The sequence below is a fragment of the Serinus canaria genome, chromosome 1, assembly GCF_022539315.1.
Source record: "Serinus canaria isolate serCan28SL12 chromosome 1, serCan2020, whole genome shotgun sequence".
In the NCBI taxonomy this organism is placed as follows: Eukaryota; Metazoa; Chordata; class Aves; order Passeriformes; family Fringillidae; genus Serinus; species Serinus canaria.
Window position 1 is genome coordinate 16,626,774 of NC_066313.1, and position 24,966 is coordinate 16,651,739.

General features: G+C 40.6%; 2 protein-coding genes across 2 annotated transcripts in view; one reads left to right on the plus strand and one right to left on the minus strand.

Annotated features, from left to right (window-relative positions):
- The window catches only part of RPL24 (ribosomal protein L24), a 432,745-nt gene that overhangs the window by 25,598 nt on the left and 382,181 nt on the right, over positions 1 to 24,966 (minus strand). The gene's annotated exons all lie outside the window — the stretch shown is intronic.
- On the plus strand, positions 1,377 to 23,542 carry NXPE3 (neurexophilin and PC-esterase domain family member 3). The gene is made up of 6 exons (XM_050973447.1): positions 1,377 to 1,477; positions 4,993 to 5,205; positions 12,704 to 13,464; positions 15,077 to 15,150; positions 18,168 to 18,374; positions 19,234 to 23,542. Exons 2-6 carry the CDS (start codon positions 5,113 to 5,115, stop codon positions 19,782 to 19,784), a joined length of 1,686 nt encoding a protein of 561 aa, XP_050829404.1. The 5' UTR covers positions 1,377 to 1,477; positions 4,993 to 5,112; the 3' UTR covers positions 19,785 to 23,542.

A 24,966-nucleotide genomic window follows, 5' to 3' on the forward strand; every position in this document is an offset into this window, starting at 1 on the left:
TTAATTTATTATTAGGCCTTAATCAAGACTAACTATAATGATAGCTGAAGAATTTATGGAGGGAAGTAATTCACTTCCCATCTCTGAGGGGAGGTGAAATGTAAAATGTGGCAAAAGATAGCCACATTTTAGCAGTACCTATTTCCTTAGAAGCGACAGGTTTTCTCACTGTTGTCATCTTCCATACCTTCACCCCCAACATCACTTCAGACATATTGAGAGCTGGGATAGTGCTTGGCATTTGGCACACAAATTTTGCCTTAGGTTACTCTTTGAGTGCAGAGTTTGTAAGGGAATTTGGTGTACTGCATAGCTCATGAAGGAAGAGTGAAGAGAAATAAGACTGCTATAGAACTGATAGACTTTGTATATGGAGACGGGAAAAAATGAGTACCAATTATCTTTCAAAATACTGTCTTTTCAATGTGTTCTGCTTGAAAGCCAGATGGCTTTCAATTCTTGACCTACAGTGTATAATAGAAATAAAAGCTGGTGCCTGTTGAGATTTTGCTTTCTATCTCTACCAGGTAACAACTGTTGAAAGGAGAAGAATAGAGGTAAAATCACTTCTTCACAATAGCTGTGGCTGGGGCAGAAGACAGAAGTAGGCAATTTCTAATGGCTGAAATACTGTATTCACAAGAATATTTCAGCAGTTCTGGCTTGTTTTGGGTTTTAAGCAACCCACATATTCCTTAGTAAAAATAAGCTTAAGCCATTAACCTGTACTCATACAAAGAACTTCTGGCAGGTGAGTGTTTTGGCATTCCCAAACTAATGCAGTGTTTACAAGTGTTTACAGAACTAATTGCAGATGTCCTGCAGATTGAAATTGCCACCCGGCTCCGGTGCAGGGTGCAAAGCTCAGCACTGACTGTGCCATATCCTCATCAAGCATCTTGAAGTCCTACCCTCAATGCAGCTGCGTTTGCCCAGTTCTGCTGTGCTGGGCCGTGCCTGGATCCCCCGCTCAGCCCCTGCAGCTGCTCTGGGTCCAGACTCCCTTTCCACAACCTTCTCGCTGTCCAAGACGTCGCCTCTGCTGCTTCCTGCTCCGTTCGCCTTCAGGCTCGGCAGCGTTTGAGCTGCGATGGTTCGTGTCAGAGCCTTCTCCCTTGGCTGGGGACCGTGGTGATGCCACCCAGGCCACAGCGCTTGGCTCCGCGCCACCCTCCCCACATCCTGCTTTCTTAGGCTTGATCTGCCGTGGCTCAAAAATTACAGGGACGATGGCGTTGTTTTGGTTGGGTTTTGTGTCTGTTTCCCTTTCCATTGCCCCTTCTCGTCACAGAGGCTGCAGCAGCTGCGGCGGGGCCAGCGCCGCTATCGGGGCGGGGCGGGAGGAGGCGCGGCAGCCGCTGCCGCTGTGTGAGGGGCGGGCAGGAGGGAGGGGCGGCGGGAGCCGGGCTTTTACAGCGAGCGCCTCCGGGCCGGGGGCGAGGCCGCCGCCTGGCCCGGGGGAGAGCCGGCGGTTGCGGTGAGGGGACGCGGGTGGCGCGGTGGGGAGCGGGAAGGGGAAGGAAAGCCCGGCGGGGCAGCCGGAGAGCGGCAGGCTCGGGGCCGCTGAGGGAGGCCCGGGGCGGGAGGCGGGTGCGGGGTCCCGGGGTTGGCGGATGCCCTGCTCGGATCCCCCGTGGCCGCGGCCGGGTCCGCCCGCCCGCAGGGCCGCGCTGCCCGCGCCGCTCGGGGTGAGCGAGGCGGCGGCTGAAGGTGCTTCCTGCCGGTCCGGGGGCTGCCTTGTGCCGCTCCCAAGGGATGCCCATCCCGCGGCATTCTAAAAAGTACCTTTGAAGCAATAGAGCGGAGCTGTGCGGCTCGCACTGCCGGCAGCGGTGCTTCCCGCTCGCTGCCCCCGTCCCTGGCTCGGGGGTGCGTGTCCGGTCCCGTGTTCCGGGGGCGCTGCCCCCGCAAGATCAGCGGGCTGAGGGCCGCCGGCTCCCCGCGCCCTGGGGTCCAGGGCGGAATCTGCGAAAAACAACAGCAAATCTGTTTTTCCGTGCTGGCAGCCACGCGAGCATCAAGCCCCTGTGCCCCAGTGACATGGTTTGGGCATCTCCAAAGGTAGCGGCTCCTCTATGCCATGGGGAATTGCATGACAGAATTTGGAGAGGTTACATTCATATCTGCCTTTGTAACGCTGCTGGCTTAGAGAGCTGACAGTAATTGGCAACTTGTAAAAAAACCCAAAGCAACAATCCTGTAATGGAGCATGCGGCGTAATTTAATGACGTATTCATAAAAATGTCATTAAACCGGTTTTAAACACTGGGTAAAATGGGGCTTGTGGTAGCATGGAACAAAGCTGAGAGAAGTAATACTTAGCAATAAATAGCAGAAAATTAAAGTGCATGGCATTGAAGTTTAAAAGAATAAAATACTTCAAAAAAATCCTTGGGTAATTGTAGAAACTGAAGTGATTTTACAGGTAGAAAGTTGTAACTGCCATTTTATTTTGTGCCACTGTAAGCAAACCACTAATGTATGAGTTTTATTAAGAAATATTTGTGTGTTTTCCTATAGATATATTTATTTTTTAAATGTATTGTTTCCAAGGTTATGGGCCTTTTGTGTGGATGGCTTCAGAGAACATTTCTAGAGTGGGGTTAGTCCTAAGGCTTTTTGGAGTATTTATAAACTTCCCTTATACAAAAAATTAATGGGATCAATTGTTCACCAATTGTGATGAAACTGGCAGTATAGTAAGACTTTAGCATAAAGAAAGCTCTAAACCCGTTCATTTAAATGTTTTAGGGCATGTGACATCTACAGAATACAGAAAATTTTGAGTAAAAAATATATGGAACAGCGTTTGTGGAATTTTTAGGCATCTGAAATTGCATCTGAATTTACATTACATTTTCAATGTCTTGTGCTTTTTAGTGATGTGGAAAAAATTCTCAGCAACAGAATTGAAAGTTCTAGTTTTGTCCAATGATTTTTTTTTTCTTCCTTAAATGGACGTATATGTCCTTAAATTAGCATTTTCATGTACTCTAGGTATATTTAGTATCAATTTATGACCCAAGCTGCTGTTTTATGCAAATTTCATATTAGTGCAGAACTGTTCCAACAAAGCTTCATTTTTGTGGCATTTTCATTCTTTCACTTTAATGGATGTCTTGCTCTTTCAATGCTAGTTCATTGGTCAGAAATACAATCTCTCTAATTCTCAGCACAGCATTTGAAGTTATAATCCCTATAATCCCTGTAAAGCAATTTGATGTGTGGTCTATTTTGAGGCTGTCCTGGTTATACCAGTAATGTATTTCAGTTTTCTAGCCTGTATAAATTTGATAAATAATTTTTTGTGTTTAATTTTTATGTATAATTATGATATAATTTTATGTATAATTGTGTTTTATTTAAATTTACACATAATTTTTCATATAGTCTTAAAACTATAGGTACTATGTGTTATACTAATTGTATAAATTCTCAGTTATACTATTTATAGAAAGTTATACAAAGTTTATGTAATCATTTGATTATGTTGTTGCACTTGGTGCATGGTTGTATGAGTAATGCTGCTTTGAGGATGTTTGGTTTGGAGAGATTGGTGTCTTTTGAGTGCCTCTCCTTGCCATCTGTTTTCTGTTTCCAAGTTTAGAGCTTCTGCAAGAACAGTACCCTTTTTGTTTGCAAAAAGACTGCATCAAAATTGTCCTTCTCAGAAGGAAAGGAAGGTTTAAGAGTCATTCTGAGCAAGCATTGCGAACTTTATTAGTGGCTGTAAAGTCTGTGATTTTATAGCAGATCAGTCATCCAGCAACCTTAAAGGAACGATGCTGTATGAAAGTTAAGTTTATGAAAGACAGTACTATTATTAGATTTAAAGAACCAGAAACACCAAATCCCAACACTTTGTATTCTTTCCACAAGTTCATTTGTTGTTTTTTAGAGATGCATATACCCATATGCACCTGAGATAAAAGGAATGATAAAAAAGCAGAACAGGAAAGATGTAACATAATGTTATAGATGATGCATAAGTTAAATTTTAGTGCTTTCAACTCTCTTAGATATCTCCTCTTTAATGCTACAGTTGATTTATTTTTCCTCTCTTCCCAAGCAGAAAGCTGGAGGAAGTAAGTTTTAACTTGCTTATCCAAATTTGTTTCAGACACCAGTGTCTAATAACAACTTAATGGAATGTGTAAACAGGTAAATGAGAGATATCTAAACCCACAAGTTCCTGCTTTAAAAGTTAATGGGAGATGTCCAAACCCATGAATTTCTGTTTCAGTCTAGATAGTGGTGTCGTGGCCTGACAGATAAGTAGGGTGGTGGTTATTTGTTTTGGTCTTTTTGATTGCCAGAATGAAATTTTGCACTCTTCTGTTACCCCGTTCTCAGGGGTTCCAAGATGAGGGAAGAGACGACAAAGTTGACTCCATGTATCAGAAGGCTTGATTTATTATTATATGATATATAATACATAAAAACTATACTAAAAGAATAGAGAGAAGGATTTCACTACAAAGCTATGCTAAGAATAGAAAAGAATCTCAAAACAAGTCTTCTCAGACCGAGACCGGCCGGACAGGTGTTCTGTGATAGGCTCTTAATTGGAAACAGTCTGACGGGGCCAATCACAGATTTCCTCTGTTGCATTCCACAGCGGCAGATAAGAATTGTTTACAGTTTGTTCCTGAGGCCTCTCAGCTCTCAGGAGGGGAAATCCTAAGTAAAGGATTTTTCATAAAACATGTCGGCAACACTCTTCTTTTGCCTTTTATTTTATTTTTTGGGGTTTTTTTTGCATCCACTACAGGTGAGACCAGCTTTATGATAAGGGTTTGCTTTGGCAGATCCAAGAGATTTATGTAACGTGATAGATAATGCTGTTCAGATTAGTTCCACAAAAATAATCTGTGTTGACTGTTCTATTGCACTAGTTATTGCCCCACCATTTGGAAGCTTTCAGTGCAAAACTTGACTTTAGTTCTAGTAACATTCTGAGGCTTAATAGAGTTTTTGAAAATGCGCTTGCAGGAATGAAGTGGAAGCCAGCTGAATTCCCTCGTGCCCCGCTGAGACGAAATGACATTCATGTTTGCGCCGAATGGCAGCCATGGCAATGCCTAACATGGGAGGGAAGGGCACGGATGGACCATGTGGCGTGACTCGTTCAGACTGCAGCTCTTCTGCCTGCTCATGGCAGTGCTGGCTGTTGTGGTGCTGGTCCATAACTTTTTTCAGTTAGAGGTAAGTGCCTGTTTCTTCTCCAAGATGGCTTAAGTAATGTTATTGGCTTTTGAGTGTGAGGTTAGAATTGTCTGACAGCATTTAGCTATAAATTGGAATCACAGAAAATTCATAGTTGAGGGCATGTCTGGAGGTATTTAATCCAACACCCTCCTAAAAAGGCTGGCATCAGAGTTAGCTTGGAGTGCAATGGGGTATTTTGACTTTTGACTGTATTCAAGGACCCTCATATTTCACAACCTACCTAGGCAGGCTGTTGCAATGCTGCATCCCTCTTAGAGGGAAGAATGTTTGCCTTATGTGCAACAGCCTTTTAACCTATTAGAGTGTACTTTAACTCCAGTTCCTCTGTGACTCCCCTGTGGTTAGTGAAAGACTGCAGTTAGGTTCCCTTTTGGTCTTTAGAATTAAAAAAAAGATGCTTTGGTTCCCTTAGTGTCATTCCAGTTCCGTAAGCATTTCAAGGGTTCTTAGCTAGTCTTGCCAGCTTTACTCTGGAATGGGTTGTCCAAAAACCAGTGTTCTAGGTGTGACCTCTCCATGGTCAAGTTGAAGAGAACTCTAACTTTGATCAGTCATCAAAATCCTAACCAGTCAAAATCTGGTTAGGATTTTGTTAATTCTTTGCCACAATGCTGTGCTGCTGACACATGGTGAGTTTGCTGTCTCCTGGAATCTCTAGGTCTTTTTCTGCAGAGCTGTTAGTAGCTTGTTCATCTCTGGCATGTCAGATGCAATTTTTATTTACCTTTCCCTTTTTCCCTCTGCTGTGTCTGTCTTGCATATTTCTTCATTTTACTTCTCACTTCAGTGCAGAGGTACTTTTAAACTGCTTTGTCAGTAACCCCAGATTAAAGTCAAGGAGGATGAGGATCTGCCTGCAGGAGCCCTGGAGGCTGACTCTGCCCAGTGGCTGCCTGCCTGGCCAGGCATTCCAGTGCTGCATTTGGTGGATGAGCATTGTAATGCTTAGCCTAACACCTTGTTAAATTATAGCTGTCCTTTGTGCATGCCAGCCAGTCAGTAAGTGTTTTATGCTTTTAAGTTTTGTATATGCTGTGTGCAATCTTCCTTCCTTCTGGCTTGTGATGCCCAAATGAAATGACCCAAAAGGGGGCTGTAAAGCCCCCTCACCCCACACAAAATACAGTTGAATTGGAAGAGGATCATGTAAGGGTAAGGAAGATGCTTGGGAAGTCTAAAACCACAAGTGATTTAGGATCAATAACTGAAGAATGAGTGTTTGTTACATATTCCAGTACTGGTGGGCACATTAAATAAAACTGCAGAGGCTGATTTTAAAGGAAGCAGGTTTCTTTTTTGTGGATTGCAGCAAAGCTGCAGAAGCCTTTGCAGCAAGTCTCTGTAGTTACTAAATGCTTATATTCAAAAAATCTAGATGAATGCCCAGAAGAAAAGTCCATTGGGGATACTAGATCTTAAGATGTTTACCCTAGTCTTTAAGAAATCTAAACCATAAAGTGCTAGAAAGTGTGTTAAGTCTACAGGAGGAAATGGCACAGCATGTTCAGTCTGTTTTCTTTTCCCATATACCTGCTGTTGGAAACTATTGGCAATCAAAATATTGTGTTTGATGGACTTTTGGTTCAAGTTAGCATAATCCGTTTTGTTTGTAGGAGGTAGCTTTTGTTTTCTCTTTATGTGGTTTTATTTTGTTTTGGGTTTTGACCTAGGATGTTGCCTGAGGAATGTTGATATTTAGAATCCTAAACTGTTTTCTTTCCATTTTAAAATTACATTTCTTAGAGAAAAGTGCTCTGGCAGTGCTTTGAGAGTGAAATGGAAAATGCAGGTTGAGTGTTCACTCTGTGCTTTTTCTGGCCATTGTCCATAATAAGTTTCTTTGTTGCTTTGTTGCCCTTTACATATCTGCTATTCTAACCTCACTAAAGTATTGTGTTCCTGATAAATCTTTACAACATGCAACTCTAACCCCTTTTGTTGTCATGACTTTTCTGAATGGATCTGATCCTGTATTTGTCTTGGCTCAGTTTTCCAGGAAGTCTAATATAGGCATTTATGCTGATTCTTTTCAGTCAGAGATCAAAGCCAGAAAAAAACCTTATAACACTTTCACAGAATATCTGTAACCAAATCTATTAGTACTCTGGAAGGAGATCTTAGTGTTGATTACTGTTGAGAATGTGTTAGTAAGTGCATCAGACATAGTTCTCATCCCTGGATCATCCAACCTAGCTGGCTGAAGCTCAAGATCTAAGGCAATTGTCAGCTGGTGTCCCTTCTTCTTTGCTTTAGGATTTAATACCTTTTCATGTTAGAATGTTTTCTCTTAATTTCTTAAACTACTATTGACACCCTCCCAGTAGTCATACCCATGTCAGAATTTTACTTTTCTTCTGTTGTGTTTAAAAAACCCAACAAGCTATCCACAAAAAGTTTGGTAGTCAGCTTATTATTTGCTTTGCTTTTTGTTGTGGAATAACTATTCCCTTGAGGTCACATGGTTGATCATACAGTACCAGAAGAAACGTGTTTTTATTTTATTAGAATTTTTTTCTGTGGATATAGCTAGACAGATAAAATGTGCAATAATTTTTTGTGAAGTATCAAGATTTTGTCCAAACATCATTCTCTCAGGATGCAGGAGGGTTTGTGTATTTGTACCAGTGGCCTTTAGGGTGACAGAACCACTTTGGGATTGGTTATGAGTGCTACTTTATTTAAAAGCACATAGAAGAGAGAGGTCTATGGGGAGAAGGGAAGTTTCTTGCCAGGACAGAGTATGAAATCAGATAGCTGAAACTGAGCAAAGGAACCATGTAACAAAGTTTGAAATTCTTGCTGCTAAACTGCAGGTGCCTACAGAAGATAACATTATCTTATTCCAATTATTTCTGGAACATTTGACTGCCAACTACTGATGGCTTTTGAGTACTGGCTTTGACACTTAGAGTAGTTTAGCAGCCCCTCAGTGCTGTGAGATGGTAATTATAGAGAACTGATTTCATATCTGTCATAGACAGCAAATGAAGTACCTGGAGTGTAAAATTACTGAATTTAAGATAACTGACCTTTCAGGAATTGATATTTGTTCAGATTCAGATGCTGTCTCCTGGAACTTTTATTTCCCCACTGTGCCTGTTGCCTGGGAATCTCCTGTGTTGTTTCCTGCTCTAGTGACAGTGATTACACAGGTTTGCAGCAGCTGTTAAGCCAAGGCAGGAGTTAACAGCTGGTGGAAGATACTGGGCTTTGAGGTAGAGTTCCCCTTTTTCAGCAGCACTGGAAATACTCAATGTTTTCATCAGCCACCTACACTGTGGTGTTTAACTGAGGACAGGTGTTCATTGCAGATCTTCCCAAGTGCTCTGTGACCCATCTAGAATATCTTTGAGAGCATTATTGCCTGGGTTAATCTGTATGTTGTATCTAATTTTTGCTTAGTTGGCGGTGAGAATGCCAAAAGCTGAGAAGATGATAATGGAGCTGAAACTTCCATTAGTTCTCATAAAAATACATCTTCCTTTTTTTCCTTTTTATGACATCTCTAATGCAGGAACTGCTAGTGGATTTTTTTGTGCTTAACTGACATGTAACCTCTTCTGTCCTGCCTGTGTTACTTGGCAGATAGCCATTAAATTACTTTGTGGTCACATTTGGGTTCTGGTTATCTTCAAAATGCAGTAAATTAAAAATAAAAAAAAAATAGAAAAAAACCTCAAAAAGGCAAAAAACCTAAATAAACTCCTTCCACACAAACAAAAACCCTCAAACCAACCAACTGAACAAACAACACCCCTTGGGAATTGCACTTAAAACACATGAGACCTTGAATGGAGTATACATGGAGATAAGCAAAGCAGGTGTTATCCAACATGGAGCCTGTAATCAACACTAAAAGAATCTGTGTCATAAAGGAAGAGTACTCTTGAGAAGTCCTCTCTATCTGCTTTTCATAAAGGAATTTTGTTTAGTTTACTAGCTACAATAGAAAGCCCTCCATTCTGCACAGTCTCAGTATGACAACAGAGAGGAGCCAGAGAGACTTGGAAATGCCAAGAGGGAGTAGGAAATGAAGTGGGGACAAACTAGCTAATTATTTACCTCAGAGCAGGACTTGTGTATCCGTAGGGGCAGGAGAACTTAAGTACTTGTTTGGAGCTGAGCCTGGGAAATACTTAAGAAAGATGGTTTGGAAAGCTTTTATATTCCAGTCAGGAATCTTTGGTGTATTAATTGACTCTGAAGCTTTTTCTGCCTTTACTGGCAAAGAGAATCTGTGCAATATTTTCTCCTGTGAATAGCATACACGGTCTAGCTTATTTTCACACTTAAGCTTATAATTCTGCAACAATACAGGGTCCTGGTTGGGCTTGAAAGAGGGCTGTAAAGATGAACAAGGATGCTGGAGAAAGAATGCTCCTCAGGATGTTGAAGAAGCTCTGTTTTTACCTTCATGGAGCTTCCCCCTCAGGCCCTTTGAGGATAGACTGAGGAAATATTTGTGGTATGATCTATTCTGCTTAGTGGGACATAACCTGGAGATGTTGAAGTGACAGTGCATGTCCTTGTTCTCAGCTGCATACAAGTGAAGAGCTTTGGCCTTATGCTCTGCTAAAAATCTGTGTAGGTGGACTGATTTGGAGCCATCAAACCATATTCTGTTTTCTGAATGAGTTTGTTGGCTTGGTGTTCTCTGCACCCTTTCCCATTGAAAGATATAGGTATGCCTCTGGAAAGACTTCAGAAAGCCTAGCTAGGCCAGAAATGGCTTCTCTACATCTCTGACAGAAAGACTGAGTTAAAAACCCAGAGGAAATTTATAGAAGATTTAAATTAGGGATACATCAGTTTTTAAGATATCTGAGATGACCATCTCTTCTTAATTTGAAAGGATTTGTTTTTCTCATGCCCACCAACCCAAGAAAGAGCCAACTGAAAACCAGAAACTTTCTCTTGGGAACATACACCGAAAACAGCAATTAATTGTAACACATATTCTCCCTTTCCACTCCTCTTTAGGAAAATACATAAATATATAGCTAACTTTAAAAAATATTTCCATGCGGTACTTTCTGTGATATATATATATATATATATATATATATATGCATGAGCAAGTGAAGGGCAGAAGTTGTGAAGGTATCCAAAAATAGAAACTTGGCTTAATTCAAGAATGCATGTAGGCAAGATTTAAAGTAGAACTGTGCCTGGGATTCACTCTCAGCTTTGGCTGAAATTTACTGGAGTAATAAAAGCAATGTGCAGCATACATCTGCAGCTTGGCTTGCTGCAGCTTGGCTTGCTATGATGGAAAACAAAAATAATTATGAATTATGGTCTTCAGGGAAAATTTATTAAATCCTGGGTGGGAGTATAAAACAGAAGCAAAAGCTTCTATTGTGATGTTAACATCTGGTGTATAGATGCGTAGATGTCAATTTATGTTTTAGAGCTACAGTGTAGCAATTTACAATTTCAGGTTTTATAGTTAACTTGGATATCAAACAAAGAAGATTTTGTGTATCCATCCTACATCCTCATGTGCTCATCCTCTTACTCTAAAGCTGATCAAAACCAATTCATGTCACATACTTCAAAAGCCTGTATGTTTTTATTGCTAGTTAGGTTTACCTTTCTTCTAAATAAGTATGTTTAATCTCAGTGTGGGTCAAATGGTTTTAAGACACTGCTGATATTTCTATGGCCTAAGAAAGGTTTATAACAATGAATAAAGCTTTAATATGAGTGTTGTGATTTTAGTACATGACATTTAAAAGTAGTTAGTAGTGAGTAGTTACTTAAGGAAGAAGTAAATGAAAAACACTGGGGTATTGGTAAGTACAATGGTACTTTTAAAGATTTCAAATAATGCAGTTTGGATTTTTTAGCAATCTTTCAAATCTAAAAGAGCACATCTTCTGATGCTATGTGAATGGTACACTGTATAATTTTAATCTTTGCTTGAAAAACTATTTTCCTACTTTATGAAACAGAACTATAGATAAGTTCTACTATATGTACCTGCTAATTGATTGCTCATTAACTGCTGATTTTGTGTGTATTTGAAGGGGTTTTTCTTAATTTGCTGATTAGAAGTCTCATGGGTACCTCTGGAGTCTTAGACTGTGCTATTTTTAAATTTTCCTAATGCAAACCTGCAAAATTATGTGATGTCATAAAGAAGATGGTATCTGCAGTCCTTTGCATGCAAATACAGTTTTGGACACTGTTATTTTTGCACAAAATACTGTTTTATCACATTGCAGCAGAAGCCCCCTCTCTTAGTCTAGTTTTGTATGTAAGTATTTTAATTTTAAAATTCTTGTGTGATTAGGGGATGTTTTGCTTGCTGTTTCATTTGGTGCTAGAAGCAGCTGTATATAGATTGTAAAATCTTCTAAATAAACAAGCAGGTTTTTTGCCTATTTAATCCTAGCTTGTTCTGCACTATTTTACTGGCCAACTGACTCATGAATTCATTGTCCCAGGAGGATTTGGGATTTTGTTCTTTTATTTCTTTTAATGTGTACACTACAGGGAAACATGCATTTCAGATAATTAGCCAAGAAGATATGTGAGTGTGACCAGATAAATGGCTGCAGCTGCTACATGCAGCAAACCTCTCTGGAAGGCATGTGCAGGGGTTGCATCAGCTTAACCTGCAGAGTAACATCTCAAAGAAAACCTATTTCCCTGCATTTCATGGGACAGCTATTAGAATTCATGGTGCTCCAAGACTGAAATGTTACTGCAGAAGGAAAGGAAACATGAGTAATAATTTAATCATCCAACCTCTTAGTGGGGGTGTTTGCAGGGGTCCCAGGATGAGGTAAGAGATGAAACATGGAGAATCTTGACTCCATGTTTCAGAAGGCTGATTTATTATTTTATGATATATATTATATTAAAAGAAAATTATATATTAAAACTATACAAAAATAATAGAAGAAAGGATTTCATCAGATTGCTAGCAAGGATTAGAAAGGAATGAATAATTGAAGCTTGTGACTCTCAGACAGTTTGAGCCAGCTGACTGTGATTGGCCATTAATTAGAAACAACCAACATGGACCAATGGACCACCTGTTGCATTCCACAGCAGCAGATAGGTATTGTTTACATTTTGTTTCTGAGGCCTCTCAGCTTCTCAGGAGAAAAAATCCTAGCAAAAGAATTTTTCATAAAATGTGTCTATGACACCTTTTGTCATTTTTTTTTCACATTGCTGATATTTGGAGAGTGTACTGGTAGCTGAAAGACAGCCATACATTGGATGTGATCTCTTTAAATGCTTGTTTGCCAAAGCAGGATAACTACAGGTTGCCCACCTGTTTCCTTAGAAATCTCATGGTCAAAGTAATAGATTTGGGTCTTCTAGTGAAGTTGCTTCATTTGGTCAGCTTGAAAACTCTGTAAAGCAAAGCCCAGTTCTTGGGATCATTTCCTAACAAAGCATCCATTATTCCCAGTGTTTCATTTCACAGCACAGTTTCAGGTAATCTTTTTCTCCCCAGCACCTGGATGATGACACAGTTTCAGGATCGAATTGGATAACAGAAAACAATGTTCAGCATTCTCTGTCACAGACAGACAAAACCACCAGGAAGCCTTACTGTGGGTACACGCAGCAGACCTTGTCCAAACGGGAACAAGCGGAGCAGGAATCGTTGCTGGCTGCAATACAGTGGCCAAAGCCTCCTGATGGCAAAATTGCCTTTGCAGAGAGCACTGATCCCACACACAGTGATTTTGTGATTGTGAAACCCAGCAGGTTCTTCAAGGTGGGTGATGAGTTAGAGGTACTCGTTCGTATGAAGGATTTCCAAGGAAAACCCAAGCAGTACGGTGGAGACTATTTACAAGCACGAATTCACTCTCCTGAGCTGAAAGCTGGAGCAGCAGGAAGGATTGTAGATTGCCATAATGGCCTTTACAAAGTCTTCTTCACCTTGCTTTGGCCAGGAGAGGTCAAAGTTTCTGTGTCACTTGTCCATCCGAGTGAAGCAATCCAAGTCCTCCTGCGTCTGCGAGAGGAAAGGCCGGACAGAGTCTATTTCAAAAGCTCGTTCAAGTCTGGCAGGTATTCAGAGACTACAGAGTGCAACGTTTGCTTGCCTGCAGGTCTCCCAGTCTGTAACTTCACAGATCTCTACACGGGTGAGCCATGGTTCTGTTACAAGCCTAGAAAACTGTCATGTGCCAGCCGAATCAACCATGCCAAAGGTGGATATCTGAAAGGTCTTCTGACACAAGAGGAAAGCCTCTTTTTCCAAAGGTTTGTATGTTGTTGAATTTATATATATTCAGTCAAATCAATAGGCATATTTAAGCCTATTGCTTAAATATGACACATTGCCTTAGAGATGGAGCGTATCTGCAGGACCAGGTGTTTGGTGTTAGTTGTTGAATAGTGTGTTCCCCTCCATTTAGCTGTGCAAAAATCTTAGCAGTCTTAAAGAAGTTTGGCATGTAGTTCTCTTTCTGTGCTTTGAATTCAACCCTCCTGAATTTCACTAGAGCATGCTGTCTAAATCTGCTGGTGGTTTGGGGGACTGTTTCGTTATTTTCTGTTTCCATACCTGCACTTGCAATATTAATAACCATGCTTCAAGAAGTATTTTTGGCCAAATCTAAACTACCCAAAAAGAATCCAGGTTTTAGGCTCATTTTTACAGAAATTACCAATTGTTTTTGTCCTCATCAAAAATTGTCTTAAATGTATTCCTTGTTGCTCAATATGACTTTCAAATCTTATAAGCAATTTTCATGAAGAAAACACCTGGTAGAACAAATTGCTGAGTAATCCCCATGCAAATGGAAATGATCTGTGCATGTTATTTCAGGTGTTAAACTAAATTAATTTTGCAGTCATATTTTACTTCTGCATTCAGCATTAAAAAAAACCCAGATCATCTCTTATTGCCTGTGTATGTGTGACAGAACTGCTTCTGTATGAAATTACACAGCTGAATTTAGATAAAGTAAGTTACTGTGTAGTATCAGAGTTGTAGTTGTAGGCTAATGCCTTGCTCTCCAATAAAGATGGTGTAGGAAAGTCTTTCAGCACTATCTTCACTTGAGGTCTACATTGGGAAAGATTTTAGGGTAGCATCTCCAAATAGTGTAATTTAGGAAAGTATGTGTGCATGTTCATAACCAAGACCAGAAATAAAAAGTAAGCAGCGGTGGGGTTTTTTTTGGCTCTTCCATATCAAGTTTGTAAGTGGGTCTTTTGACTTTGTGTCTCTGCCAGTCCACCTGTAAAATACAGCTTATATTTATTGGTAATGTTTCCATATGGGATTGGGAAAGGTGTTTATCTTGGTTTAGTTTTGATTTTTATTTGTTTGTTTGTTTGTTTCATTCAGCTCTGAGATCCTTGACCAAAATGGCTTAAAGAAATTCCAAATAATTTATTTCTTAAATGGAGAGAAAAAAAGTAGACAAGGATTCTTTTGTACCAAAACAGTAGCAAAAGACAGAACAAAGTCTTAGTATTAGTCAGCTGGGAGCTGCTGCTGTGGCCCTGTACCCTTGCAATGGTTTGTCCCCAGAAGTTCTGCTAGCTGGGAACATCTTTGGGGCAAATCCCCAAAAGCTTCCTGCAGACCTCTGACACTTGATTGCTTTATTGAGATTTGTGTACAAAGTACAAGCTTGCACAAGATTTGTGTCAGTGCCATGAAATTTTGAATTTTGATAGAGAATAGTGATGGTGGTCTCAAAGTAAATGGGGAATGAATTCAGCTGTAAGAAGTAAATTTGGAGTAAAAATTTGTAGCACTGTGTGCTTACTTGAAGTGTAGTAAGAAAAAAATGAGATTAATATTACCTTCAAGTTTCACAGTAACTTTTACAAACATTGCTGTGTTCATTTTTTGTTCAAGTGATGTGAATATCAAAAGGCCGATACTCTCCAGTGGACCTGATTCAGTCGTTGTAAAGCCCAAGGCATTTACAGGTAAGGTGAACTGCATAAGATTCTTGTTTGTAATTCATAATTAAGTTTATAAGAAGAACAACAGACATCAAATAATAATTTGGGTTTTTTTTAGGATGACAAAAAAATCAGTATCAGATTTCTATTGAGATGATGAAGCCTTTGGGTGTTAACTTTAATACAAGTTCAGAAATAGTGATTTTTTTTTCCTGAAATTACATACATAAATGAGATTAGCAAAAAAAGAAATCAAAAGAAGAGAGAAGTTTGTTCTCTTGCCAAAAATGTCTTTTATTTCCCCTAGCATTTACTCATAGCGTAAAATGTTTTAGAGTAACTGCTTCCCAAACTCTCAATCTAATGAAAACAGCTGTGTGGTATTTCTTAATTTCTTTCTTTGTTAAGAATTTTGTCTAACAGATTTTGAGAACTTGCATTTAAGTATTACTATAATTTGTGTTACCACAAGATGTCAGAATCTACAGTTCTGGACCAGAACCTAGTTGTTCTGTGCCCTTTCTAAGAACAGAACAAAGACAGTATGTACTGAAATGAACTCGGAGATTTTATCTCGTTCATATCCAAAAGCAAGCTTCTTATGCTTCTAAAAGGTCTGCATAAAATGTGATACACAGAGAATTATTGCTTAAATGAAAACTTCTCAGATTTTTTCATAAGGTTATAAGAGACTTTTAAGGTAGAGTTACTGACCTGAGCAATAAAGTCTGAACAGAAGGCAACTTAGAGCAGTTCTTGTTTTCAGTTTTACTATTCACTAAAAAAAATACAGTTCTGCTACTAGCTTGCAGCATTTGCCCTCCACCTCTTTTCTTTGTCCAGATCTATTAGCTGATGTGTTTCTGTTGCTTTTTTATGCTGTATGTTTCCTGGCAGAAACTGCTGCAAATTCAAAATTTGATTGTCACCCTTCTTCCAGGAGCTAAGAATGATCAAAGTCTGCCTATAATGTCCTGACAATTAATGCTGGGTTAGAAAGGGTTGATAAGCGTAGCACATTTCCTCAGGGAAATAAATTCCTTCGAAGTACAGCAGTCTTTGAATAAATAAACTGAACCCATTGGTATAATGCTCGTGAATGTGTGGATTGGTTAGGACTGGTGATACACACAAACTCATTGTTCTGCTGTTGTTCTTTTTGTACATGTTTTTCTGTGTGGTGGTAAATGCAGATCAAGTTTTTTAAAAACCTTTATTTTTCTGAAATACAAGTTTTTATTTCTATCCTTGGTTTTTAACTTCATATTGGAGCTTTTATTCTCTTTTATAAAATCTCAAAGTAAGGGCCAATTCTGAATTCTGGTATGATACTATACACAGACTTGAAATACTGATTTACTGTGGGGCACCAAAAAGTTGTTCTAGTACCACTGTTTTATATATATATGTATGTATCCATCTAAAGGATACTTTAAAAGTATCTAAAGGTAAAAAATTCAATTGCTTTTGCATCAAGACTTAGAATCAAACAAACTCAAATTGTGAATTCACATTCTGAATTAGTCTTTAAATGCATGACCATGTGAAGGCTTTTTTTTTTTCTTTCTCCTGTTAATAAATATTAGATGAGTTCACATTATTAGCTAAGGTTTTTTTTTTCATTCCTTGTTCCTGCTGTCAGATTTAAAGAATCATCCAGAGATAGAATTTTCTGATGGCTTTGTTCTGTGGTAATAGTGATTATATTATCTGTGTTACACAAATGTAATTGTATAGTAGTTTGCTTTTTTAGTGTCCGTGTGAGGTCTAAGGAGGTTAACATCCTCTAATACAATATGCAGAGGATATTGAATAGAAAAAGAGCAATTAAAAATGCTTATTAGGAAAGCTGGTTATGGTTGGCTCTATCTGTGTTTTAATGAAGCATCTCTCAGAGGATGCTTTTGGGCCCTGGAATTCCAGTGCTTGTACTTTTACATCATTTGAACAGTCCCTGGCATGATTTTGGCCACGGCAAGGTGTGCTTTAACAAACAGCTGTAACTTATGACAGGGCATGGACTGGACTGCTCTTAGCAGTCCCCACACCAAGGTGAGTAGAAGTGTTTGAACAGCTGGCGGTGTCCGCTCCACGCAGCTGGTGTTTGTGCCAGGGAAGATCTCCATGCTTGTTCAGCTGAGGTGTTTGAATACACAAATGGCAAAAGAGGAACCTGAAACAGCCTTACAGAACTTTGATGTAGCAATATCACTCTGGTTACTAAGGGAAATATGGCAATATTTGGCTGATATAACCATGAGATTGCAGTTTCTCTTCCTGTGATCTCCTGTAATCCTGATACCTTTACTTGCAAGGGTATTGCTCAACTTCTGCAAGTTAAAAGGGCGTCCTATGGAGCAGAGCTTCCCTGATGTGTTGTTGCCCCTCAGGGAGCTGCCTGTCCCAGGCAGTAAATGGGGAGGGGAGTGGATAGGAGAGACAAAGTAAGAAATCCATGGAATTAGAGACTCTCATAATTATCATTTTCAAATGGCACATACACCATTTTTGGTCATAGCTTCAATTCTGGCATTTTCTGGGTTTGGAGGCCTTATGGTTCAGACTTAACTCTTCTAGAGTGCCGAGGTATGTGTTATTCCGTAGGAGTGTTCTGGGGTTTTGTTTTGGTGAGTTTGTTTTGGGTCTGTTGGATGTTTCTCCGGGCGTTGCCAGGCTGTCCCCGCGGGTCGGTGTCCCGCCGAGCAGCGCTGCCGTGCGCAGGCCGGCCGCTGGAGGGCAGCAGCGCGCCGCGGCAGGGCGGCCGCCGCGCTGGGCTCCGCCGCGAGGTGGGGAGGGTGCTCCGCTGGCCTCCCTGCCTCCGCTCCTTCTGCCCCGCAAACACCCGCCACTGAGCGCTTCTAGCCCACGGAGAAAGGTGACAGATAGGTTTTACATTCACGGCAGAGATACCGTTTAATTTAAACTAAGTTGAACTATAATCGCCCACCCAGCTCTTGTCAGCAGTCGCTGACTACATGTCGGTGAAGATTATGGAGGCTGCTTTGGTTGTATGTTAGTTTCAAAGGATTTTTCTCTTCCAGATTCAAGCAGTATGAGTAGAGCTGAAGATCCCACAGCTTCCCCTTCTGGTTATTATTATGAAGACCAGTGGAGGTCCAGAACACATTGGATCCATAATTTTAACAAATCAGATGATATAACTGAGTGCTTACAAGGAAAAGTAATCCACTTGTTTGGAGACTCTACAATAAGGCAGTGGTTTGAATATTTGACAGCATTTGTTCCAGGTAATTTTTTGTTATTTAGCTTTGTCCTTTAGGACCCTTACAAAGCCTTATTTCTCACATCTCAGGCACAGAGCTGGTTTTACTGAGTGACAGTGACAAAACAAAAGAAGAGGAAAGGTAAAACCTCATCAGAAGCCCTGGCAGACAGTCAAATGTTTGAGCAGGCACTGAAAACGTGTAGACCTTGTAAATGGGGCCACCAGGTATCTTCAAAGTTGTCCTTGTAGCAAGACTGCTGCTTGGTTGTGAGTTAAGGCAGCCACCCCAGGAGGCATGGCAGGAAATCACTTGGGGTGTCTCTGTAAGGCCTTGCAGCATCCCAGTCATAGGAGAGATTTTTGGAATGAAGTAGCAAATTACCTCCATTGCTATTTATAGGTTTTGGGGCCCTTGTCATTATTCAAGTTACTTAAGTAGAAGAATTTCAGTAGACAAATATTCCTGCCTCCCTAATCCCTTTCCCCTGAACCACTTCAGTTGTGTTGGAATACAGTCTTTGAGCTGCCTTAATTCCTACAACTTGAAGTAATCTTTAAATTTAAACGGAGTCCTAAAATTGCTGGATTCAGAGAGTAAAAATGACTATTTGGAAAATTTATTTTTTACAAGAGAGAAGGAAATGGTTTGGGAAACTTGGAAAAGGCATTGACAGCCTTATGAAATCCAAATGTGCTGTCCTGCAGATTTCAACACCCATAAACTCCACTCTGAAAAATGATGCTCACCTTCTGTTTAGTTTTAGAGTTCTTTGAAATATGTTCAGGTTTCCTTATCTACCCCTGCTCTGCCCTGTGGTCCAAGCATCTTGTTGACAGCTTCTTGTGCTGTCTTTTGCTAACACTTGCTCCTGGCCTTTCAGATCTGGTGGAATTTAACCTAGGCAGCCCTAAGAATGTGGGCCCTTTCATGTCGGTGGACCTGAAGCACAACATCCTGGTGAAGTTCCGCTGCCACGGGCCGCCCATCCGCTTCTCCACGGTGTTCAGCAGCGAGCTGCGCTACATCGCCAACGAGCTCAACAGCATCGTGGGCGGCAGGAACACCGTCATAGCCATCACCATCTGGTCCCACTTCAGCACCTTCCCCGTGGAAGTGTACATCCGCCGCCTCAGGAACATCCGCAGGGCCGTTCTCCAGCTGCTGGACCGCAGCCCCAAGACTTCCATCGTCATCAGAACCGCCAACGTTCAGGAGCTGGGGCCGGAAGTGAGCCTCTTCAACAGTGACTGGTATTCCTTTCAGCTTGATTCTGTCATGAGGAAAATGTTCTCAGGAATTGCTGTGCACTTTGTGGATGCTTGGGAGATGTCTGTGGCTCATTACTTGCCACATAACCTGCACCCTAATGAAATAATTGTTAAGAATCAAATAGATGCATTTTTATCTTATGTGTGCCCTCTGCAAACTTAGCACAAATGGGTGTATCCCTGTGTCGCCTTTTGCTATAGCCCGAGTACAGTTGCTCTTTTGAGCTGTGGAATGAGGCTGGATGATATGGAGGAATTCTGGGTACTGTACTTGCATGCAGGATAAGTAGAGTGGCCTTAAAGTCTGGGGAGCTGTGAAAGGGTGGTAAAGAGGAGTTGACTCTTCAGGCCATATCTTCCTGCGAGGTTGATTCCTTCAAGCTTATCATTCATACCTGAGATTATTAGAGAGCACCTTAAATTAAATTGGCAGGATTCAATAAGAGACTATTTGGGTTATTAGCTTTACTAGTTATCTGCACGGTACGCCTAATTTAATCCGTGTGACACTGATTCTGTTGCCAGGGTCTTGTTGCTCAGAACAGTGTGTGAAACCTGGGAAGGATTTTGGGAATGTCTTTCTCTCAGCATTCCGGAGCTTAAGGAATTGTCTCCTCCAGCTGTGTGTCAGAGAAACACAGAGTCTTGTTTCAAAGTCCTAACTAGAAACATGAAGGGAGTGTACCAAAGTCACCAATAAAGAAGCACAATCACAATATCTGTAGAATTAGTCATGAACAATTTGCTGAAATTTAGTCGAGCCACCCTAGTTATGTACCTTTCTTTACAGATGGCTGCTAAATAGTGCAAATAGCCAGTATTTTAGTTTGGTTTTTTGTACTACTGAATTTCTTTTGAGCTTTGATACACTGTCTGCTCCTTGATTTATCACTAGTGAGGATATGTGTGTTTTATGACCTCAGTGAAAACACTGTCTCAGGCAGTTTCTGCAAGGTCAAGTTGCAGGCTTGCCTACTTGAAGCTGAAAGCATTTACCAGTGAAAGTCTTTCATTTACCAGTGAAAGTGTTTCCATTGCCTGCCAAGCTGCAGCCATTCCCTTATGGTCCTGAGAGGGCGGGCTCCCCTCTGGTGTGTCCTTCATACCCCGAATCTGGACAGGGAGGCCAAGTGACCTGAGGGCCCCTGGTGTGCTTTGGCAGTGGTGGTCAAGGCCGCACAATGACTCCTCTTCAGGGTCTGGCAGTTCTGTCATTTCTTTGTGAACCTTACTGCTGCCAGTATAAAAGGTGGGACCCTGCACCCAAAAGCTGAGTATGCCCAGGGTTGCCTTCATGCCCCTGCTTGGCACAGACCCAGGTTTGCTGGGCTGACAGCTGGTGGCTCTCTGCCTCCTGGCCTGGCATTTACTGCTGCTTACTTGATTGAGCCTGTCTACAGTTTTAACTAGAAGCACTTTGAAAACAGTTTGTGAATAAGTCAACTCCCAAATTAAACAGCAGAGAAGTGTTTCATGCTGTCTTATCTTTTGTCCCACTCAGGCCAAAGCCAGTTTTCACTGGCTTGTGTCAAATCCAAGTTGAGTCTTTGTGAGCAAACTGAGAAGATTAATAAGGCAAATTGGCAGGTTGCACAGAGTGAAATTATCAAAATGTCTTTATGTTAAAAAAAGTTTCCCTCCTTGTTAGGTTTGCTGCTCTCCTAAGGAAGTTTGTGCTCTTATTGCCAGAGCCCTAAGAGAGCCAATACTGCCAGCTACAGCAACAGTGTTTCTTATTGTGTTCATTTTAAAGGGCAACTGAGAAGTGGTTTACAAACAAATATAAAAGATGTTAGCATGTAAAAGGCATCAGTATTATCCATCTATAAACTTTACAATTTAAAAATGTTTAAACATGTCTGGAGGAATTGTGTACACTGAAATGGCACCTATTCTTAGCTCTTCAAATCAGCAGTTAAGAGGTCCAATTTGCTGGTTCCTTCTGACAACTGCCTCACACAGCATCTGCCCATACATTAGTGTTAGGTAACTATTGCTTACTTTAATATGGTAATGGCAATTTATCCTCTGCTAAAAAGAGGCCACACCAATTCAGGTCTGGGAGTGTAAACTACCACTAAATGAAAAATGAACCTTCATCTTTTCCAGTTGTAATTTTTATAATAGGTAAAGGCTTTCATCCTGAATAACAACTCTATCCTAATATTCCTCATGGAAATAGGACTTCAGACTTCTTTGAAGGAAACTACTGAATTTGTGGACTGACCATTAGGTTTAACTCATAAAGCCATATTGTGTGTGAAAATGTTGTGGCTGCATGTGTCTTCTCTGGGTGTTGTAGTGCTTGCTACTGCTCCTCAACAGCAGCTTTATATCAATGTTAGCTACCAAGCACAGAGAGAGAAGAAAATATTGAGTGCTTTGAAAGCTGAGTGAAAAAGAACAGAACTGCTATTAGAAAAGGTGTCTGATTGCCTTCTGGTAGAACCTCATCCTTTAGATTAATTAGATTAATTTTTTAACAACAGATGGACTAACTTTTTAGTAATGAACTTCAGGGAAATTGCCAGTTGGTTTAGAATGAGGGTCAAGATTTTATTTTTTGGGCTCTGAAATAGACAGGGAAGAGAAATGAAGAATCTGAGGATTTACCCATGTTTTCGGGACACTGTGCTTTTAGATGTCAGTCAGGTGATCTGTGAACAGTTTTTCATTTCTCTTCTTATCTTGTTACCATCTATCTCATTATATTACCAGTTGTGTATGTATGGGATATGCAAACACTGAAGCAATAAAATATTTTTAAATCAGTTTCTTTAAACTTCTAAATGGATTTTAATAGGGACTTAGGTTAAAGTGTTGGTTATTTTTGAAGTTATTTAATGTGAAACAGGACTGGAAAGGAATTTCTCAGCAACTGTTCAGTATCTTCCTCAACACATAAAAAATTAATTCACAAGGTTTTCAAAGCCCTGTCTTCCATTTCTTTACATTTTCTTCCTTTGAAAGGAAGACATTGTATTATTTTTTTATATTTTCATTCTTGTACTGATAATTTTGATTTTTAATCTTTCATTAGATATTTTTTATTTTTTAATTTCTTCATTCAAAATCCAGCTCTCAAATTCCAGTGAAAGAAACTATTCTTATTGTTTTTATTAGAAGATTTCAGAGTAATTTATTTATAAAGTCAGTAAACTCCATTTTATATATATTAGTGTTGCACTGTAATATTTTGAGTGTCTTGTTTCTCATGTATATATTCTTAGGCTGATTTCTTCCTTCTAGAAATTTAGTAAAAATGTTACTTGAATTGTTGATGAGAAGGGAGGATAAAAAGCAAAAGCTTCCCTTTTTCAAGTTTTCAGTTGCTTCTAATTTTATCTGCAAATGTAGCACTGCTTCATGAGATTTAAATTACAATTTTTCATTGCTTTACTTGTTATAGGTAAGCAATTAAACATAGAAACTTAGCTTACCACAAGTGTCTGTACAACTTTTTATGTACTGCAGGTGACAATTTCATGGGTACATGACAAAGACGAAGGTTTGAAGTTGCCTTCTAGAGGGGTGGAGGATACTGGAGTTTTACTTTGGTTTTGTTGGAGAAGTGTGGGTTAGAACATTCTTCCATTCATGACAGTTTAAGTAATAGCAAAAAACTTCAGTCACGAATGTGTTTTTCATTTATAAAGCACTTACTCCTTAAGTCCAGATAATTTCATAAATATTTAGACTGTTTGGAAGGCTCTTACTCTCTGTTGGGAGCAGTGAAGAACTCTGTATGTTAGAGAAAGAACTTGTGTTTTTCTAATATGTATGTTATTGTAATGCTTACAATATACAGAAGGCTTTACTGTCTTGTTACCTAATGTGATCAGAAAAACAATTTAAATAGCCAAAAATCTCAGAGAATGAAAAGTTCCTAATAAAGAGGGCAAGTTTACTTGAACCATTTAATCTGATTTAGTCTCAGTTTATCTTGTTTGCTGTAACCACATGTCCTTTATATTTTTATAGCTGCATAGTAATTCCCTTAGTTTTACCTATTATATTTTGTGCTGTGTGTTGGGTACGAGTTTCATGCTATGGTTTATGGATTAAATTCACTCTAAGAAATTTTTTTTAATGTATTTGGAGAGGGGTGATTTGTGCCTGACATGAGACCTAGCACTGAGGCACGCTGATGTTTCTCTCTTTTGGTGTGTCAGGCCTGACATGTAATAAAAGCTCGTACATTATCTAGGCTTCCTTCTTTGAGGGTTTTTGCAGCCTGACTGACCCACTGACACCCTTAAACTGCTTCATTTAAGAAAAGGGTGAAGACAGATGAAGCATGGTCATTGCTTCTGCCTTATGAACAGTTTTTCCTTACATAATGGAAGAAAAATTGAGGAGAGATGTGTTCTGTGAGTCAGTCAGAGTGTTCAAGGGCTGTAGGGCATCCTGCAGTGGCGGCTGTGTGTCCACCGCCCTGCGAGCCCAAGGGCTGTGTGTGCAGGGTCATGGGAGAGGGAGTGGCTGCCTGGCACAGACTGGGGAGTCTCTGGGATGGCCCAAGTGTGGGGGATTTGGGGGATGTCCACTGGCTTGCCTTGGGGTTAGCTTGCAGGGTTCACAGCTGGGAAAGTGGCAAACAGGGTGCAATGCCCTTTGTGCTGATTCCTGATGTAGGTAGGCAAAAATATCCCGTTTGTCCAGGCTAAAAATCCCTGAAGGACAAAGTCCTGACAGCTAGGAGAGAGTGCTGAGGCAGTATTGCCAAGCATTTGTTCTGATTTTTTGTTCCCCTCTCATTCCGTGCTGACTGCTGAAGGGGGCAGGGAAGGTCAAGGGCCAGGGGTGTGATCTGGGTGCTGCTCACACATTCCTCCTGAGCACAGAGCTGGGGCCATGGCCCAGCCTGCTCTGGCCAGTCCCAACAGCCCCGAGGGGACAGGGCAAAGGCAAAGCAGCTTCTTCCCAGCATTTAGCTCTGGAAGCTGTATTGAAGCGTGCTGCCACCATGTCCAACCTACATCAGCCTTCACTCGGCCAAAAATGAACGAGAGAGGCTGCAAAGTATGAGCTGCTTTTCAGTGTGGTGTTAGGTCAGGCCCCAGGCTTCTTCACAGGGGAAGTGAGAGTGATGAGTAGGACAGAGAGGGGAAGCAAAAAAGTAGGACGTAGTTAAGGAAAAACAACACACAAAGGTCTTGCTCTGTGACACCAAGGAGAGGAAGAAGGTCAGAGATTTGGTCACAGGGAGATTGATTTCCGAAGGCAATCCCAATTGTGTGGGACAGACTCTCTCTGAGAATGCACATAGATTTATTGCTCCACATGTTTTAAAAAAGGAACAGCTCTTCCCACCCAGGCTGCTCACCCACCTCTTCCTCTATGCC

Excerpts from the sequence above, each read along its gene's own strand:
- NXPE3 (XM_050973447.1), top strand. The coding sequence starts at position 5,113 with ATGTGGCGTGACTCGTTCAGACTGCAGCTCTTCTGCCTGCTCATGGCA. Across the intron at positions 5,206-12,703 it reads ATAACTTTTTTCAGTTAGAG|CACCTGGATGATGACACAGT; the intron begins GTAAGTGCCTGT and ends TTTTCTCCCCAG. Across the intron at positions 18,375-19,233 it reads TTTGACAGCATTTGTTCCAG|ATCTGGTGGAATTTAACCTA; the intron begins GTAATTTTTTGT and ends CTGGCCTTTCAG.